The sequence below is a fragment of the Suricata suricatta genome, chromosome 11, assembly GCF_006229205.1.
Source record: "Suricata suricatta isolate VVHF042 chromosome 11, meerkat_22Aug2017_6uvM2_HiC, whole genome shotgun sequence".
Classification (NCBI taxonomy): Eukaryota; Metazoa; Chordata; class Mammalia; order Carnivora; family Herpestidae; genus Suricata; species Suricata suricatta.
In genome coordinates this window covers 92,153,836-92,171,108 of record NC_043710.1, presented here as the reverse complement: position 1 = coordinate 92,171,108, position 17,273 = coordinate 92,153,836, and the positions used below count along the sequence as shown (strand labels likewise).

Genomic DNA, 17,273 nt, shown 5'->3' with positions numbered 1-17,273 from the left:
AGAGTCATTGTCCCTGTTGGGGTATCATCAGTCGTTAGGTCACTCCTTTGGTGAAGTGTCGGAAAGTCGGGTATTATTTGTAAGATACAGAAGCCTCGCTCAGAGAAGCTCGAGTTGGGATCCAGGAAGATGGGCTTCTCTTTGTGGGTATAGATCTCCTTTGCGGCCCACCAGATCTGGTAGGGTTGCACAGGCTGCCCCCTGGTGCAGGGCCAGTGACTGACCTGTGGCTCATCTCCTCAGAAAACCCCACGGAAGCCCCAAACTGCTCCCGCTACTTCCAGTTCCAGTGTGAGAATGGCCGCTGCATCCCCAACAGGTGGAAGTGTGACAGGGAGAACGACTGTGAGGACTGGTCTGACGAGAAGGACTGTGGAGGTGAGGGTCCCGGGGCAGCCCCCTGACCAGGACGCGCCGGCCCACTGCCGCCTCTCTGCACAGAATGTAGTTTGGTCAGTGATTGGGGGTGGGGGTGGGTAGTAACTCTCTGAGTTCTTCTCTCTACCCTCCCTCTTTGAAAATCAGTGTGGTTGGTTTCTCCCGCTCCTAGGTACTTTTCAGGCCACAGGGCGTGCTCGAGCCTGGCCACTGTATGTGTGGTCTGCACACCAGCAGCGTCCCCGTCTTCTTGGGGCCTGTGAGAGGTGGTGTCTGACCCCACCCCAGGCTTCCTTTCTGCATTTTAGCAAGACCTGCAGGTGCCATGAGTGCCTCACCACCCGAGAGGCGCTGGTGTGGAACACACGCCCCTTACTCTCCTCTCTGGTGCTCTCACATCTGAACGAGGTCTCAGGGGTGCTGTGCTTGAGTGTTCGCCAGAAGAGCGTTTGGCCGTAGTGCAATGCGTTCTCTCATCCTCCCTGTGTGTTCTGAGTCACCCTCCCTCCGTCAGCCTGCAAAAGCACTGAGCCCCAGTGAGCAAGAGCACACTCATTCAAATATTAGCAGGAGCGGGGAATCTGCCCAAGAAGGGGAATAGGTTGCAGTCTGTTCTGATGCCCCCTCATAAATGACTTGTAGATGAGCTGCTCTTTCAGAACTGTGCCTCATGCCAGCCTCCCTACACCAGTGCAGTGAAAACCGGGACATCTGCACTTAAGTGTGGGGCACACTGTGGTCAGACCACGGCTACCTGTGACCCTCTGGGTTTTCTGGCTTGTGTTTTGTTCAGATTCACCCATTCTTCCCTCCCCGACTCCCGGACCCGCCACATGTCTGCCCAACTACTTCCGCTGTAGCAGCGGGGCGTGCGTGATGGACAGCTGGGTGTGTGACGGGTACCGAGACTGTGCAGACGGCTCCGACGAGGAAGCCTGCCCCTCGCCTGGTGAGTGCCGGCCCCTCCCTCTCCTGGGCACCTGTTCCCATGGGGCAGACCCTCAGGGGTACACCCTGGGTGCATTGTCGCTGGACTCAGCGTCCCCTGCCTTCTGGGATCCTCGTGCCCAGAGGCCAGGCTGCTGCTCACCCTCCAGAGGAGGGCGACCCATGGAACTCATACTTGGAGAGTCTTCTCTCCTATAACCGCCTTTGGATCTTCCTGCGCCAAGAGGCCAGCCACCTTGCCCTCCATCCTGGCTGTGGGTGGGCCACGTTTTCGTCCTTCTGCACAGGAAATTACAACAGGAATTACAGGGGAAGTGTTTGTGTGTGTGTGTGTGTGTGTGTGTGTGTTACACTCCCAGAGGGGAGAGTCCAATTTTCCTGTCTGCAAGCTGACGGCCTGCCTCCTAAAGGAGGGTAAGCACTGCCATCTAGTGGCCGAACACAGACAGGCACCTGAAGGTGTGGGCAGTATCCATGTTGCTGGAGGCAAGTCGGGGGTAACCCTAGATCCCCAGTCTAGTACATGCCCTTAACTGCAGGCAGGACAGAGGTGAGGGTGCTGTGTTCTTTCCTCAGTGGGATGCTGTTGCAAACTCAGTTTATAATGAGAGAATAGACCGTTGTTTACTATGCTTCTCAAACCCTTTTCCTAGCTGACTTCAAGGTCAACACTCATTTTCCTCCTTCACGAGTCATCCATCCCGTTGCTTCACTGTTTAACATTGTCAGTGGTTTCCTCTTGTCCCGAAGAGAGATCCCAACCCTCAAGTCCTCTTTTCAAGGTCCTTCCTTGCCTGCCGTTGCTTCGCACTTCTGCTAAGCTGGGTTCTTCATCCTCATGCTCTCTGGACAGACCCGCAGCTTCTCTGCTAGTATTCCTTCAGCGGGGTTTCTGCCTCACCAGAGACCTCTGTCCCCCTTGACCTTGTCCTCCTCCTCCTCCTCCGCTCTGTGAAACCCACCATCCATCGCAGCAAACAAGGGCATGGGTTTTGTAGCAAAAAGAGATCTTGATACGTTCTCAGTGCTTATCGAAGAAAGTACAGAGCAAAGACCACCTGTGAGGGACATCACTTGGGTGTTTGTTAAAAAAAATACAGCATCAGGATTTCTGCCTGGAGCTCAGGAGCCCCCACGTAACCTGTAGGTTCACTAACGTTTGAGATTCCTGCTTGGAACACGTATGCCGTTAGTTTCCGTCGCAGGCCCAGCACCGTGGGTTTTCACCGAGCCCTGTAGTTGATATAACTGATATGGGTCACTTTTCCAGGCTCACGTGTGCCTACTGTCCTTTTGATCCCTCACTCTGATCTGTCATGTGCTGCTTCCTGGTCATTTCATCTGTGGGCGACTTTCCTCCACGTGACTGCAGCCGTTGTGTTTTGGGATCGTGCTGCGTACCCCTTGGAATCTCCACTGTGCCTATTACAGTAACAGGCAAATAGTGTCCTAAACATGTTTCTCAAAACAAATTGTAAAAATATTTTTTTAAATTTTTAAGTCTTTGTCTGTGGCCCCCAAGACCCAGCTATCTGGTTAGTGTCTCAATTCTCCTTCTCTCAAAATTGTCTTTTGGCTATTGGAACTCTGAGCAGGGTATTAACAGACTCTAGCAAATTCTGCCACATCCAGTAAGCAGATTCCTATTTGGGTTTTCCATTCAGCGTCTGTGATTTCTTTTGTAGGTGCGTCATCAGTGCAGATTTAATCCAGGTCGTCTCCAGCGCTCAGGTCTGGTGTCTTCATTGCGAGCCTCCTGACCGGTCTCTGGATCTTGTGTCTCTCCCCTTTGCACTTTACCTTCTGAGAGGCCGCCCAGCGATGCATGATCTTGTCCCCAGTTTGGAACCCTCTAGCAACCCCCTCATTGTCAGGCAGTAGTACTGTGATGTGTGTCGCTTCCTCTTTTACTGCTTTTCCTCGTGTGCCCTGTTTTCGCAGAATGGTTCTGACGGTAAGAGAGTCTCTTCTGAGAATCCAGTTAAGACCATGGAATAAGCACAATATCCCAGAGTTACTCACCAGTTGGTTTTTGTTGTCGTGTTCGTTAGCTCAGGTTGTCATGTGACGTTGGCTAACGCTTTCTCCCTCTCCATCGCCTCTGACGGTAACTCTCCCCAGGGTCACGGTATCAATGACTTCTCAACCCCAGAGTTTCCCTGGCGCTTTTCCCTTCGAATAGCCCAGATCTCGCTCCCTGGGCCCACGGTTCTCCAGGCCCACTGTGCGCCCCTCCCCCGGGCCTTCACTGCCCTCCTTGGGATTCTCTGCCTTTCTCCTGGTTTAGATTCGTTGCTTCCTGGGTCTCTTGTTTTGCTTTTCTCGGTTTCCTCCCTTGTGTTGTTGGAGCACACCCTCTGGTGGTTTGCCGGGTGCGTGTGGTGGCACAGTGGCCAGGGACACGGAGAGGACAGCCTTCAACATGCATGTCTCCTGAGCTTGCTGCTTGGATTCGTGCCTGTTGCTCTCGATGCCTGGGCCACAGGTGTCTGCAGGGCATGCTTTCTCCATCCTAAGACTTGTTCTGCTTCTCTTCATAAGGGGGCTTCTATTTCTGTATCCCAGATTTCTTCCCCCCACCCCTTTTTCCAGTTTAATCCTACCTTTTGGTAGAGCACGTTTTCCAGAAGGTTCTCAAGAAAGGGAGCAGGGGAGCTATCACTGAGGTCTTGCTTACCTGGAAATGTTTTTCTTCCGTCTTCAGATGTGGTTGATGCTTGTTGGCCTGGGTTTGGAATTTTAGGTTGTCGGTAATTCTCTTTAGGAATTTTGAAGGCAGTGTTTCATTGCTGTTGAGCCGCTCTTGGGAAATCTAAAGCTATTTTGATTTTGAGCTTTTTTATGTCATGTATTTAAAAAACTTTTTTTAAATATTTATTTTTGAGAGACAGAGCATGAGTGTGAGCAGGGGAAGGGGAGAGAGAGGGTCAGAGAGAGAGGGAGACACAGACTCCGAAGCAGGCTCCAGGCTCTGAGCTATCAGCACAGAGCCCGATGCGGGGCTTGAACCCACGAGCGGTGAGATCATGACCTGAGCCGAAGTCATATGCTCAACTGACTGAGCCACCCAGGTGCCCCATCACGTGTTTTTTTTTTCTTAACTCTCTGGAAGCTTGTAGGGTATCCCTTTGGCTTCAGTGTTTTGAAATTTCACAATGATGTGTTTTGATGCGGGTCCCTTTCCATCCACTATAGTGGATGGACACTGATAGGCTTTTATTCTGTAAGTTTATGTATTTGAGTTTGGGGTGTTTTCCTTGAAATATTCTATTAATGCTGTTTTCACATTTCTGTTTTCCTCTGGAAACTCGTGTCATTCATGCAGTGGATCTACCGACGCGGTCCTCTTTTCTATTCTGTAAATTCCTCTCTCTCTCTCTCTCATTTTTTTTTTCCTGGAAGATTCATGCTCTCGCTCAGCTCTACTACTCAGTTTTCCATTTCAGTTACCACGGTTTTAATTTTCAGAGATTTAAAATTTCTAATACTCTTCCTTTTTCATGGCATCTTGATGGTTTTCACTCAGACATCTATGTTCTTTCATTCTGAGCATAATAAGGATATTTATTTTTTGAAGTTTTCTCTGTTTCCTCCAAATTTTCTTTTTTAGGGGGGAAGGGGCCCTGCACTGGTTTGTCTTTCATGTCAAAGGTTTTCCCCAGATAATCCTTGGTTGTTTGCTCGGGTTTAAGGCCGGGGACGAAGACACCGCTGAGAGACTCCCCGCAAACAGGTAGACCCATCAGCTTTGAGTTTCACGGTTGGGCTGTTTGTTGGGGGAACTCTTGGTCCGCGTTCCTTGGGGGTTTGTCCCCGAGGCTGGCCGGTTTCCCTAGAGAAGAGTTTTACAGTCATCTACTGCCTAGAGAATAAAGCTGTCGCTGCCAGGGTTTACGAGGGAGGGGACCGGGGCCCTGGCGTTCAGCAAGCTGTGGGTGTAACCCCTTTTGTTCAGCACAGTGTTCTGGCCTTTGGCGAGGCCTGATGGCCGGCCCTTTGTCCCTCCACATCACCGTGCTCCAGCTTCTGTGAGAGTGACGCACGGGGGGGTGTCTCTTGGTGGGGCTGGGACGTAGGGAGCAGGGGACGTGGGGAATCTTCAGTCTCTTCGCTCACTGTCTTTCTCCCTCTTCTCTCCCAGTTTAGAGATGAGATTTTCCAACATTTTGAAGATTCTGTGATATTGGTTTTCTGGGTTCTTCTTTTTCTTCTTTTCTCCTGTGACAGCTTCAGGTGGCATCCAGCCTCCTCTGGTCTCTTGAGTCACTGACCACTATCGGTCTACACTCAGCTTCCAGAATTAACGCCCACGTCTGGTCTATCCACCTTCCTCCTCCAGAGCTCACCTTTGTCTCCAGGCCCCCGTCGTCGTCCCCGGAGCACTGTCCTGTCCTGAATTTCCTACCTCATTGAGTTGGTTGGTCCTCCTGGCCGGGTCCCCCTATACTGACAAGTGAATTTTTAAAAAAAACCTCTCCTTCCAGCCAATGTCACTGCTGCCTTGACTCCCACTCAGCGCGGGCGCTGTGACCGATTTGAATTCGAGTGCCGCCAACCCAAGAAGTGTATCCCCAACTGGAGGCGCTGTGATGGCCACCAGGATTGCCAGGACGGCCAGGACGAGGCCAACTGTCGTGAGTAGGCTCCGGGAGACGCGGTGCTGGGCAGGGTGTCTGCAGAGCAGGGCCCCGTAGCTCACGATAACCTCATGATGTCGTCTTCTCTCCCTTTTAGGGATGGGAAAATTAGCTTCAGAGGTCAGCGGGTCAGTACCAGACTGGGATGTTTGTTTATTTTTTTGAAAAATTTTTTAATGTTTCTTTATTTTTAAAAGAGAGAGAGCAAGAGACAGAGTGTGAGTGGGGGAGGGGCAGAGAGAGGGAGACACGTGTCGGAAGCAGGCTCCAGGCTCCAGGCTCCAAGCTGTTACCATAGAGCCCGATGCGGGGCTCGAACTCCCAACTGCGAGATCATGACCTGAGCCGAAGCTGGACGCTTAACTGACTGAACCGCCCAGGCACCCCATTTATTTATTTATTTTTGGACAAGGCTGTGACCTTTTCATCATCCCTCATTCAAAGCTCCTATAGGGTAGAATATTCTGAAACAATAGAGAGGCGCTAAGTAGGGAACAGTGTGAAGTTCAGATGGACCTCTGGGACATTAAAAGAACAAGGCAGATTAATCCCACGCTCCCCCGCAAGTGATAGGAACATTTCAGCCAAATAAACAACCACACAGTAAGACGAACACTGAAAATAATACAGAAATGCGTTATGTGTAGGACCTTCCTCCTGGGTGAGATTAATTCATTCATTGGTATTCCTTTTCTTTTGTTTTTAAGTTTATTTATTTATTTTGAGAGAAAGAGAGTCTGGTGCATGTGGGGGATGGGGGGTGGAAGGGCAGAGAGAGAGAGAGAGAGAGAATCCAAGGCAGGCTCTGCACTGTCAGCACGGTGCCTGATGCAGGGTGAGGTCATGACCTGAGCCAAAATCAAGAGCTGGACGCTTAACCAGCTGAGCCATCTAGGCGCCCCCAGTCGGTGTTCTTTAAATAAGTTTCTTTAACCTGTTCCGAATTAGCCTTATTCATAAAGATGGTGCCTACTTAAGGCAAATAAAAATGTGCTTCATCTCTCCAATTTTCCTCAGTCCATTAATCTGAGACCCCTATCAAACAGGGCAACGAGGGGTGCCTGGGGGCCCACTCAGTGAGGCGTCTGACACTGGGTTTCAGCTCAGGTCATGATCTCATGGTCTGTGGGCTCAGGCCCCACATCAGGCTCTGCACTGGTGGTGCGGAAGCTGCTTGGGATTCTCTCTCTCTCCCTCTCTCTGCCCCTCCCCTGCTCATGCTCTCTCTCTCAAAATGAATAAACTTTAAAAAAAAAAAAAGGGAAACAAGATTAATATGGATGATTCTTCTCAGAAAAGCTGGCCCCTGAAGGCACTGCATTCTGTTCTCAGTGCTTATTAATCATTTATTTAATTATCAGCTTAGGAATCTTCAGAGATTAATAACAACTGAACTCTCAGTTTCTAAAACCTACATTTTGCCACTTTATAAATGTTGAGACACGTTTCATAAAGAAACCTCAAACATCCACCAGCTTTACAATCAGCCGTAGTTTGATTATATTCTGCCACGTGGAATAATTCTGTGATGGGGATCTTGGCGTTTTCTAAAACAATGCCTTTCACAGGGTTTCTCCCTGACTGTTCTATGTGAAATGACCCCTGCCCATCATTCTGTTACTATTCCTCTCTTTATGTTTCTTTGTAGTTTTAATCATGATCTAAAATACCAGAGTTGTTGGCTGTTTTCCTTAATAGAAAGGATGCTCTATGAGGGTAGGTCCTTTGTGTTACACATCACCATAGTCTTAGCATCTTGAACGGTACCTGATTCATGGTAGGCTCTCTGCGAATATTCGCTGGATGGGTGGGTGGTTGGGTGGATGGGTGGATGGATAGATGGACAGATGGGTGGATGGGTGGATGGATAGATGGACAGATGGATGGATGGTTGGTTGGATGGGTGGATGGACAGATAGACAGATGGGTAGATGGGTGGGTGGATGGGTGGTTGGATGGGTGGATGGACAGATGGACAGATGGGTGGATGGACAGATGGAGGGGTAGAGACATAATGATGGGGTAGATGGATAGACGGGTATCTGGATGGGTGGGTGGGTGGGTAGATGGATGGCTGGATGATGAGTAGACGGATAGCGGGTGGGTAGGTGGATGATGGGTTCCTGGCTTACTGGATGGGTAAGTGGGTAAATGGGAGGTTAGGTGGATGGGTAGTCGAAAGGATGAATTCCATCTTGAGTTTCTAATACTAGTGGGTCTCAAACATTTTCTAAATGCTCTAATGCAGTTTTATTTGTAACCAAGTCCCCCTTCCAGCTTCCCCAAAGCAAACCAGTTTCTACTCTGCATATAACAGAGCTCGGTAATACCATGATTTTTGGGAGATGGGGGATTATAGTTTGTGAAAAGCCTCACATTTCCTTTCTCTCATTGTGAATTACTCTAGTAGAGAGCCCTTTTAAAAGTGTATTTAATTGCAGTCTCTACTTCCACACTAGAGACATGCAGAGTCTTTAATGCTTCCTTCACACGAGCACGTGCCAGTTGGGGGTGGCTGTCAGAGCATCCCACGCCGCCTCCACCCCTGGGTCTCTTCATCTCTAGTGACGTATCTCTCCTGGTGTTCTGGTGAGAACATCATCCGGTTTTTCCACCTGCGTCTCCAGGTGTGGTTTTCAGAGGTGGACGCAGTGTTTCAGATAGAAAACGGCCTTACTTGTTCTTGTTCGAGAACAAGACCCTGGCCGGTTCTGCTGAATCACGGCACAGCTTGTAAGTGGCTGCGTACACTCGAGATCATTTGACTGCAAAGCTCTCGCCCTTCCTGAAGACACAGTCCAGTGTCTGTCAGAGGGGCATCATGGCGGGGGTTACCCCTCCTCATCCCAGAGGTGGATTCTTTTAATTAATTTTTTTAATGTTCATTTATTTTTGAGAGAGAGTGAGGGAGGGAGTACGCAGGGGAGGGGCAGAGAGAGAGGGAGACACAGAATCAGAAGCAGGCTCCAGGCTCTGAGCTGTCAGGACAGAGCCCAATGCAGGGGCTCAAACCCACGAACCATGAGATCATGACCTGAGCCAAAGTCAGATGCATAACGGACTGAGCTGCCCAGGCGCCCCCAGAGGCGTATTTTGAGTCAGAAGCTGGTTAGTTCGGAGAATGCAGACCCCTTCTCTTAAACACGACACAGCGTTACCACAACGTGGCCCTCCTGTGTTGCAGCCACACACAGCACCTTGACCTGTATGAGCTTGGAATTCAAGTGTGAGGACGGTGAGGCCTGCATCGTGCTCTCCGAGCGCTGCGACGGCTTCCTGGACTGCTCGGACGAGAGTGACGAGAGGGGCTGCAGCGGTGAGTGCCCCACCCCCCCAGCCTTGGCTCTCCCCTCCCCCACCCCAGCGGGCACCCTCGGGAGCCTCCCTCGGTCTGGAGAGGAAGCTGCTTATTGCCTGGTGTTAGAGCGGCCAGTGAAGTGGGGCTCGTCCTGCCTTGGTTGGAGCTTGAACCCCTCCCTGTGAGGGAACCGCTGGTCTGGGATTTGTTTTCCGTGGATGTCCCATCTCCATGGATGCACCACGCCCCCAGAGCCTCAGGCTTTCGGGTGCGCTGAGTGCCATCCCTCAGTGTGGAACACTGTTAGACAGCTGCCGTAACAGAACACACCATAAACAACAGAAACTTGCTTCTCACAGCTCTGAAGGCGGGAAGCCCAGGGTCAAAGCACCTGCAGATTCCGTGTGTGGTGACGGCTCATTTCCTGGAGTACAGATGGCCGCCTTCTCTCTGTCCTCACACAGGGGAAGGGGTGAGGGAGCTCTCTGGGGTCGCTTTTATGGGGACACTAATCTCCTTCACGAGGACTCCATCCTTGAGACCCAAACACCTCCCACTTGCCCCATTTCTTAACACCATTAGGTTGGGGATTAGGCTTCAGCCTATGAATTTGGGGGGACACAAACATTCGGTCTGCAGTGCTCATGGGTCCTGCCATGCCACTGGCCCTGGACTGGGAGAAATCGCTTACCCCAGTGCAGACAAGGAGGCGAAATATAACGAAAAGCTTATGACCAGATGTTTAGGAGACCCCGACATGGGGGTGGGGCATGTGCAGAAGGTTGGAACTCCTTTTCTGGAATGTCTTATGACAATGACAGCAGCTTGACAATCTAGATCATGGTAGGTTGGTCCAAAAAATCCAAAAAGTCCAAGGATACCACTTTCCATCCCTTTTTCTCCATCTCTCTAGATGAACTCACTGTGTACAAAGTGCAGAATCTTCAGTGGACAGCCGACTTCTCTGGGAATGTCACTTTGACCTGGACACGGCCCAAGAAAATGCCCACCGCCTCGTGCGTCTACAGCGTCTACTACAGGTGGGTCCTGTCTTTGCCTGGGAGCAGGAAGCCGTGTCCCTAACCACCACCGATGTTCTGTAAGCTCCCGTGGCGTGCAGACATGGCTCCCCACTCACCGAGGCAGCACCCAGCACCCCCACGCCGCTCTGACGTGACGGTGTCTTCGTTCCTTTGGCCAGGGTGGTCGGAGAAGCCATGTGGAAGACTGTGGAGACCCACAGCAACAAAACAAGCACCATATTGAAAGTCTTGAAGCCAGACACCACGTATCAGGTTAAAGTCCAGGTCCAGTGTCTGAGCAAGGTGCACAACACCAACGACTTCGTGACTCTGAGGACGCCGGAAGGACGTGAGTGTTACCGTTTATTTTATGGTGGGTACAAGATTTTCGGTGGGGTTTTCAGAGTTCCTCAAGGATGCTCCCCACACTCCCACAGAGTGTGGGAACATAACTATATGCCCCTCGTACATACGGAAGATTTGTGGTGAAGGTTTAGAGTCCCACCTGACCGGTTGATGGTGTAGTCTCCTCATTATGTCCCGTATTGTTTTTTTCCCTTAAGTTAATTTCAGATTGTACCCAACATTGCTTCCTTTTGCGTTTCTTATCTTGTTCCTGTCCCCATCTCCTGTCTCCCAGTATTTCCCAGTACTTGGGGTTGTGAGATCATCATTGTGAAAATGCGAGGCAGGTCTAAAGTATTGAGGCTAAGTTATAGAGAAATTTTATTGAAACTCATGTGTCCTAGAAAGTTCCCTGCGCCTTCCCGTTTCCCAGGAGCTGACACTGGGTGACCATGTCCTTCTTCTAGTGATCCTCTTTCCCAGGGTTTTGTGAACTTTTCATTTGCCAGTGCCCGTGCTTACACTTGGATTGCGGTTGGAGACCTCACTGTGAACTCACGTTGATCTTAATGTCCTTACAGATGCTCACACGCAAAATAGAACAGAGAGGTGTATCTGGGCGGGTTGGTATACACGTGTGTATCTCCATGCTTTATCAGCTGAGAAGGCCCAGATTGGAGAGAGGACTCCACAGTAGCAGCGAGCGCACCTGTTGCTAAGACCTCTGGGCTCCTTGAAGAAATGGATGATTCCAGCACTAGGGCAGGGCGGGTCCAGGATGAGCCTGCAGAAAGCAAGAAAGCGCGTGTGTGTTATGACTTTGTCAATGAAAGTGTGTTCAGTAGAGCCCCGGGTGCCAGATGGTCAACAGAAGACCGAAAGGGAGAATGGATCAGGGAGGTTTATCATTCGTTGGTTCCCCAGGAAGAACACAGCACACATGTGGGCCACGTGGGCAGGGGGATGGCAGAGAGAGGCAGGTCCTGGGCACATACCCTTTTTAGGGTTCATGGGTACAGTACAGTGGTGTTCCTGTGTTAAGGCCGCATTGGCCAATTCAAGCCAAAAAAAGGGGTAAAGCTTTGTGGCACCCCCAAGAGGAAGGTCCGAGGAGACAAGGGAGATGGTTGATCACACGGGCTGCTAGGAAGTCAAATCAGGAACTCAGATTTGATTGTGTCTCTGTAGGCTGTTATCTGGGGCACGCGCTTGCATGAGGGGCTGTCGTCAGTTTAAGACACCCGCAGGCTGCTGGACCCCACAAAACGGAGGCTCAGGCTGCAGGGCGGCACTGCGAAGGAGGACCTTAGCTAAATTCTTGACGCTACAGAGCGATCTTTGAAATACCTCCCTCATTCATTTTCTTTCCACAGATAATTAGCTGAGCATCTAGTATTGCTCAGGTGTTATCTTAGATATGGGGGCTTCAGGGGAATGAGACAGTCCTGCCCTTGGAAGGCCTTCCGGCCACCGGTAGTTGAACATCCTTTGTATTGGTGTGCTGGGGCTGCCAAAACAAAGTGATGTGGACTGGGTGGCCTACACGACAGAAATTTATCTTCTCACGGTTCTGGAGGCTGGGAGTCCGAGATCAGGGTGCTTGCAGGGATTTTTCTTCTGAGGCCTCTACTTGGTTTGTAATATCTTCTGCCTGTGTGGGGGGGAGGGTGGGGGTCACCAGTTCAGCCCATAATATTCGTTGTTTGTGGCTTATCCACATGGATAAATACTCTGCAGTCAGAACGGAGTTTGCCGGGAAAGTATTGTAGCTGGTCTCCATGAACGGCTTCTCATGCAGTCTTGAAAACAGTCACAAAAGAGAAGACCCAGGGATGTCTTGGCTGTGCTCATGCTACAGTAATTCAAGAGCCCGCTTGGAAGGTGGTCCCATTCGTTTGGGGACAGAAGTCTCTGCTGTCAATCTTACTCCTCTGTGGTCAGGCCCGTGGTACTAGGGTTGTGTGAGAAGTCAAGGCAGCCGGCGCTGGGCTTGGATCTCCACTCTGAACGCCCAGCGCCTGCTGGCGATTCTATCCTGCAGCCCTGGTGGGCCGCACGCCTACATCACACTCGACGAAGCCGCGATCTGGTGTGTGCCCAGTGTGCCTCGCATTCCGGAAGAGGGAAGGTTTGTTGATGCGAAGGCCAAGTTCACAACCTTTACCAGTGGCTTCTTCCCAACACTGGTTCCAGATTCTCTCTAGTCTCTCTTTTCAATCTCCGGAAGGCCCTCCCATTCACCAGCATGCAGCTGGACTCCAACCCTGCGTTGACTCTCTTCTAGTGCCAGACGCCCCTCGGAATCTGCAGCTGTCACTCCACAGGGAGGAGGAAGGCGTGATCGTGGCCCACTGGATTCCTCCCGCCCACACGCATGGCCTCATCCGAGAGTACATCGTAAGCATCTTCACATGCGACCGTGTGACCAGAAGATTGTGGGTCTGCGAGCACAGAAGCGTGTTCTGTGGGACTAGCGCTCGGTTTGGGGTGGCCTGGTAAAGAGTGGTCCGCCCATTAGAGCATTTTACCCCCCACGCCCCCCTCCCTCCTTGTCAGGTATCAGGATGTCCCATACCACCGGGTACCTGACTCACAATTTTTCCTTCTCGCTTCAGGTGGAATACAGCAGGAGTGCCTCCAAGATGTGGGCGTCCCAGAGGGCTACCAGTAATTTCACCGAAATCAAGAATTTACTGGTCAACGCCCCGTACACTGTCAGAGTGAGTGTTAACACCCCTTTCGGCCGTCACGCGGCCTGAGAGCGTAGAGCCTCGCGCTTACCTTCCCGAACTGCTTACTAGTCTGCTAAATGCCCAGCCCCCTGCTCGGGGAGACCATCGTTTTTTTCAGCCTCTTAACCCAGTGCCACAGAGAACTTGCAGTCAGACTTCCCTCAGATAACCGAGAATTTAAGGTGAATGCAGCGTGACCTGCTTCTCACCCAGGTTTTCTGCTAGCGTTCCAGCTCCCACACCTCTGCACTCCCCACGTGATTCTCAGGTGCACGGTGCAGAGCGATGGTCTTGGCATCTATAAGCCGATGTAGCAGGGATCTTAAGCAACGCATTATTAATACCTTTAGCAGAAAAGAGAGGTTTTGCGCACAACTGTTGGGACTCTTAAGTGCCCACAGACTCCACGACCCCGATCGTTTTCCATTACCCTGTTCGGTATGTCTGTCCGTATGTCTGTCCGTAGGGACCCATGCCTCCACGCGCACATGCACCCCCTGCCCTTTACAAGAACCTCGACATCCGTCAGTCCACACAAATGCCATCACATCCTCACTGTCACAGCCCCTTTGCCCACGTCCCTCTCAGTAGCCCCTTGTTTCCGTTGCTGGGGCCTCTGAGTGTCCCAGATCGTCTGTGTAGACTGTTTGCCACCCTCAGTGCCGCAGTCTCAGCCCCGTAGCTCACTCGGGACCCTGGCTCTACGGTGCATTGCCTTTATTTTCTACTAATCCACGCTCTGAATTGAAAAGGTGGCTGCGGTGACGAGCCGTGGAGTCGGAAACTGGAGCGATTCCAAATCCATTACCACCCTCAAAGGAAAAGGTAAATGAGTCCCTCGTTTGGAAATCCTTTCAGTGTGACTGGGCAGTGAAGACATGAGATGAGAAATCTTCGCACAACCTCCTTCTCCCCAGTGTGCATGCAGTGTGAAAACGCACGTCCAGGTGTTTTCACGCTGCATTAGATACAAAGTTTCTTCCAGCGAATGTCCTCCTCCTCCTCCTCCTGCCCTGAGGGTTTCTAATGATGCAAACGTACAAGGGCTTCTGAATCCCTCACTCCCAGGTCTTATACACTGTATCCAAAATCACAGGACTCCTTCCCTCTGGAGGAAGGTGCAGGTGATTTTGGCCGTGTCTGTGAGAGCACCAGGCTGACCCTGTTCCTTCCCCAGTGGCGCTGACAAACGGTGTGGAGGCAGTGGTTCCTAGCCCCAGAGTGGAGCCCAGTGCCAGCTGACTGCCTGCCAAGGCCCGGCCGCTCCGGAGCGCTCACTGTTTTTCGTACATCAGCCCATCTCACCCTTAGCACCCTCACGACACCCGTAAGAACAGATAAAGAACTAGAACGTGAAGTCACTTCCCACATGGTCAGTAAATGGCAGAGAGCTGGGATCTGACTCCAAAATCTGTACCTCTCTCCTTGGGGCTGCCCTGCCCGCGCTGGGCGGAGACACGTGCCCCCTGCCGCACTGTCCTCGCACGTGTCCCCAAGAGCGCAGTGCCCTGGCCTGGTTCCCTCCACCCTTGTGTCCCTCGTGTCACGGGCGAGCCGATGAAAGAATCGATGAAGGAATGAATTAAAGCAATTAAACGGAGGCTCCCAGCATACGAGGGGAGACGGACCGCAGCCCGTGCTCCTCAGTGGGTTCCTGAGCTTTGCCTCGGCACTCACGGCTTTCGTTTCTGGCCAGAAGCATCACACGGAAAGCGATTGGCTGTTTTACTTTAACCTGAGCCCGTGAGAAATAGGCTGTGGGTTATGGAGAGTCACTATCCGGTTGCCTTTAAAATTTGGGTTCATTGAGATCAGGACAAAAGGAAGCTCAACTTAGCGAAGCCAGCCACTTTGTGACAGGGTGCTCGTGGGTAGTTAGAAAAAGTGGACTGAGTTCACACCCACCCTGGGGTTTTTTTATTGTGTTGTCATTTCCCTCTGCATAACCGACCAGAGCATGCTGGCCGTACATATTGAAAAGAACGGACCCTGAAGGTCAGCAATAAAACATGTACCTTGAATTCCCTAAACACAAATCACACCTGCCTCAGAACGCGTCTTAAACTTCTTCCATATGATTTTGACGGTGAGCCTTAGCTCGTCCAGGTTTTGTTGGGTTCGGGCATGTGCAGGAGGCCCCGGCGTGCTGCGTCACAAAGCGCGTGTCGTGTTCTGTCTGTGATCCCGTGTCGTGGAGACGGAGCACACAGGACAGACGCGGCAGCGGCGTGAGCCAGAAGCACCACCTTCGGCACCGGATGTGGTGCCTCGTTGTGTGCATGAGACTGAACGCATTGTATACTTCCTGGACACTGAACACCATGTTTGTTTTACACAAGTTGATCTCCCTTAAAACTTACCAATCCTGTTAGTATTCCTAAACTCATTTTGTAGCTGAGAAAACTGGGCTTCGGGAAGGATTGTGACCTATGCCCAGTCACCTCAGTTTTAGTTCAGGTTGACTTTACAGCAGCACCCACACTGTTTTGCTCCGAGTCGGCGGCCTAAGACTCCTAATATCCCTTCTTCTTCTTTCTTCTTCTTGCCCTGAATAGCCTTTTCTTCTTCCACATGCCCACTCTCATCACATGACTGATCATCTGAAGGGACTCCTCCAGAATTTGGTAGATCTCTTTATCTTTTACTACCATATCGTATCCTCTCTTTCAAGTGTCTCTTGCCTTGCCTGTATAAGAGGCACATGTGCTAAAAAGTCAAGTATATGGGTTGCCATTAAAATACCGTCTTATGATAACAGTGATCCCATTAAGCCCTTCGGCGCAGTCCGCCGTCTTGTGGACAGACCTTCTGGATGTTAAGCACTACCACTTGCACAGAGCACCACTGGCACAGAGAGAGGTCTTTTCTCTCTGCCACTTTCTTTTCACCACCCCCGCCCCCCATCTCTCTGTGCCCAGTTCCCACCTTGGGCTCTGGTCTTTTTGAGAATGCCAGTGACTTGCTGGTTTCTTAATCTGTCCTAGGCGGGGCTTTACTGGAAACGGAAAGAAAAGGCACATTGGCTGAGTTACCATTAGTTTGAAGAGAAGTAAGTGGCCTCCGGTTACACAGTTGTTAAGTGTCCAAAATGGGAATTTGAACCCAGGTCTGCCAGACTCCAGAGGCCACGTGCCTCCTGTTTTGCCACACGTGCATTTACAGCTTGTGCCTTACAATCTGGCCCGCTCTCAACTTTTGAAGAGGTCTTGAGGCGCTAGGACTTAGTGCCAATGAAGGTGGCGCTTCCTGCCACCCCGGCACGTTTCCGAACCAGACTGCAGCCGGGCTGTTTGCAGACGCTTACATAATGGGCCTTTTCTGCTCGACCTCAGTGCCAGGAGGGCTGCCTTCGCCCAGAGGGTTTTGTGTTCGCCGGGCACCTGGACCCAACCTCAGCTTCGGGACATCCGCGGTAAAAGAGACGGGTGGAAGTAGCCCAAGAAATGCCCTTCTTCCCCAACCACAAAGATCGCTCTGTCTGTCGAGCTGAACACTGTTAAGCCCTGTGCCTTCCTCCCGTTTCATCACGTGCTCTTCTCGTTTTGAATTCCTGTCTGTTTTCAGCGATCCCGCCACCAGACATCAGCGTTGACAGCTACGGCGAGAACTCTCTGAGCCTCACCCTGACCATGGACAGTGACATCAAGGTAATGTTGGAGTTTCAGAAGAGCAGCGGGCAGGGCTGTTCCCTGTACGGAGCTGGTGCAGCGTGGGGCCAGCGAGGTGCAGAAAAACGAATGATTCCGTCTAGTACAACCAAAATACCACCCCTAGGTTGGTTCCTTCCCCCACGAAGAACAGCGTGAGTCTTCACACATAATTGTTCTGCCTCAGCCTGGTGCCTTTTTTTTTTTTTAAACCATATAATTAAATGGTTCACAGATACAGTGCAAATAAAGAGTTGGTGTTAACA

At 51.2% G+C, this 17,273-nt stretch overlaps 1 protein-coding gene across 1 annotated transcript in view; it reads left to right on the top strand.

The window, feature by feature from the left end:
• SORL1 (sortilin related receptor 1) overlaps positions 1-17,273 on the top strand; it is a gene marked incomplete at its 5' end in the record, with an annotated part of 168,464 nt that overhangs the window by 128,711 nt on the left and 22,480 nt on the right. Inside the window, 10 exons of the mRNA XM_029915675.1 lie at positions 244-378; positions 1,172-1,327; positions 5,811-5,960; positions 9,148-9,279; positions 10,175-10,301; positions 10,463-10,632; positions 12,913-13,025; positions 13,244-13,348; positions 14,113-14,185; positions 16,925-17,007. Coding sequence (XP_029771535.1) covers positions 244-378; positions 1,172-1,327; positions 5,811-5,960; positions 9,148-9,279; positions 10,175-10,301; positions 10,463-10,632; positions 12,913-13,025; positions 13,244-13,348; positions 14,113-14,185; positions 16,925-17,007 — 1,244 coding nt within the window. The remainder of the gene's footprint in view (positions 1-243; positions 379-1,171; positions 1,328-5,810; positions 5,961-9,147; positions 9,280-10,174; positions 10,302-10,462; positions 10,633-12,912; positions 13,026-13,243; positions 13,349-14,112; positions 14,186-16,924; positions 17,008-17,273) is intronic.